At 43.0% G+C, this 2,670-nt stretch overlaps 1 protein-coding gene across 1 annotated transcript; it reads left to right on the forward strand.

The window, feature by feature from the left end:
- Window positions 1-1,134: 1,134 nt before the first annotated feature.
- Window positions 1,135-2,654, forward strand: FOMMEDRAFT_163650 (uncharacterized protein; the record flags this gene model as incomplete). Its single annotated transcript, XM_007272292.1, has 6 exons — window positions 1,135-1,171; window positions 1,230-1,586; window positions 1,644-1,702; window positions 1,752-1,820; window positions 1,874-2,128; window positions 2,175-2,654. The coding sequence occupies 6 exons, from the start codon at window positions 1,135-1,137 to the stop codon at window positions 2,652-2,654; spliced, it is 1,257 nt and encodes a 418-aa protein (XP_007272354.1).
- Window positions 2,655-2,670: the final 16 nt, after the last annotated feature.

The raw sequence follows: 2,670 nt of genomic DNA on the forward strand, positions 1-2,670 counted from the left end.
GTAGACATGCTATTTACGGATCGTCAGATACTCGACAGGACAGATATGTGGGTGTAGGCTTCACAGCAAGGGAAATGGGAGCTGTCGCTTTGAAGCAAGCAGGATTCTAATACGCATCTCCTCTCCCTCGATTGTGCCGTATAACCTAACCCAGCTGATGCGTGACTCGGGATTCGTTGATGAGACTGAGTGTGAAGTTGCAGTTACTGTGGACAGAAACATGAATGTGAACTCGAACTGTGTCTTTTTTGTATCAATACCTTGTGAAAAGTTACAGAATATCAAATCAATTAGCCTGCCAACCTCTGTAATATTATAACATGTCTTTTAATATATAATAACAATGATTTTAAGAGCTTACACATAATTTATAAGGCTTAGTTGTGTATGTTACAGAATTGTTTTTGTTTGAAATGGTGATTCTGTTAGTATCTGCTGGCTAAACTTGTAATGTATCAAATCAAGTAGCCAACTAATCTTCATGAGATTCGTACATAACATTCTATAGATAGTGGTAGAAATTTAGAGTGCCTAATTGTAATTTTTGGCGGTCAATTTTAGATACTACAGTTTTTACATATTCAGGACAGTTATTGTGAGTATCATCAAATAAGCATAGTTTTAGTTATATAAGTCCAAGTAATCATTCTTATCTCAATTTTTTTACAGATATATACTATAATAGTCAAAATATAATTTTTAAATATGTCATATACATGTACTATAACACTTTTGAGAAGTAATCTACAAATCTTTTGAATTTTAGTTGAGGTGAACATCTCGCGACACAAATCACGTGATATATTGCCATTCTAAGAAATTATGCAAGTAGCAGTAATGAAACGTAAGACATCACCCAGATCAGACGGAGGACAGGGACTATCACATGAATTTCGCACGGAGCTCTCTCCAGGACAGATCCGGAAAGAAACATTCTTTCAGCTAGCTGCTAGCGTAGGTTGCACTTTTTCTGTCTGTATTTCACTCTACAGTGCCTGGGGTATCCTCTGTCCCCCAGGCATTCTGTAGCTTTGTAAGCACAGTGTGTTGTATATAACTGTGCCCCGTGGTAGATAGCATCCGGCCTCCCCAGTACCGTGTACTGTCAACCAACCTTTGCCTCCACACAGATTAATGTTGTCTGATCATCCAGAGCCTGACTGGGATTTAGGTAAGTGCTTAACATCTTCAGAATAGTCAGTTAACAGGAATTTTCATAAAACACGTAGTTCCTGACGTCAAGTTGTTTGAGACTCAATCGTCCCACATGTCTCGCAACCTCAGCAATGGATATTCTGAGCAACGTACACCAACAACACTGTATCGAAGGAGCCTGCCTAACCGTATTAAAGTGCTTGAATACATCACACCCTTGACAATGCCACCCAGCAGCTATATTCTGTGCACGAATTCGCTCGGTCCTGAACGTAGCCCGATTCAAGGGTCCGTTACACACCTCATGCCTTACGATGACGGAAGCGACAGCCCTCCTTCATCGATCAGAAATGTAGATTCGAGTTCTTCGGCTTCCATTGAAGACTATGATTGGGCTTGTGATATTACAACGGCCGCAACTCCTTCAGCAGGTACGAGGATTGCCTCGTGACATGTGCATGCATCATTGTGTTGATTTCTACGTAAAGAGAAGTTGCCTGCTGAGGTAGAAAGGTTTCTGTATCAGCTAAAGAGTGGGGCTGCTCTGGTGCGTGTTATTGATAAGCCCCTAAAACAGCTACCTAGTTTCTCTGTAGGAGGTTTCAATGCCGATGTCTCTTTACAGTGCCCACTGTACAGAAATCCAGAATTTCATTGGTTCACCGGTTTGTAAATTGACATTCTCTATTTTCATGACACGCCTTGACCTCTCCAGCAGGTTGTCTGTCGCCCCGGTTCCGATGGAATTGGATATATACACCACTGCGATGACTTCAAAAATCGAAGTATTCTCCGATCCCCTGCGTGCAACACTCTCTCCACATCAAAGAGCTGGCCAGAGGGCAAAATGCCCTACAGTATGCATGAACGAATCAAAGCGATTTTCTCAGAGGCTGCTCGACAAATGATCAACAATGTTGTGCCTGGGTTCAATGCAACAACAAAGTATTCTAGGGATGGACGATCGTATCAGGTAGGATCTCCATTTTGTACATATTGCATTTGCTAATCGGAACCAGCTGGACGACAATCTTCACCTACTAAGGTCTCATCAGCCACGAGGCAACACTCATCCAAGGGAACCTAAGTACTGGATACCAGACGTTGCTGTTTCTGTCGATGGGGACGCTTTCTTCCTTATTGAGGTTGCGCATACCCAGGGTACACAAGATGTGGTCGCTCGGGTTCAGAACTGGTTTCTAAATAACGCTGTTCGCATTACAATGGGGGTGGACATTATAGAGGGACCCTTCAGAATCGGGACGATGGCGAAAGACTGCAACGACAATATGCTTTCAGCAGAAGAATTCCACGCACAAAAACATTTAAATGAGAAGCTTGGTGGATGGTACTGGACAGTGCATGGGGCAGAGCGGGTCTTTGTAGGGCAGGTGACGATCGAGGTGTTCTTGGCCTGGCGCATGAGAGTTGACGGTGTTTGGCACATCATGACCAGAGGACCGGTACGTTTGCTGTCAAGGTTACACTTCTATGACTGAAACGCCTGATAGATAA

Source organism: Fomitiporia mediterranea, assembly GCF_000271605.1.
Source record: "Fomitiporia mediterranea MF3/22 unplaced genomic scaffold FOMMEscaffold_836, whole genome shotgun sequence".
Classification (NCBI taxonomy): Eukaryota; Fungi; Basidiomycota; class Agaricomycetes; order Hymenochaetales; family Hymenochaetaceae; genus Fomitiporia; species Fomitiporia mediterranea.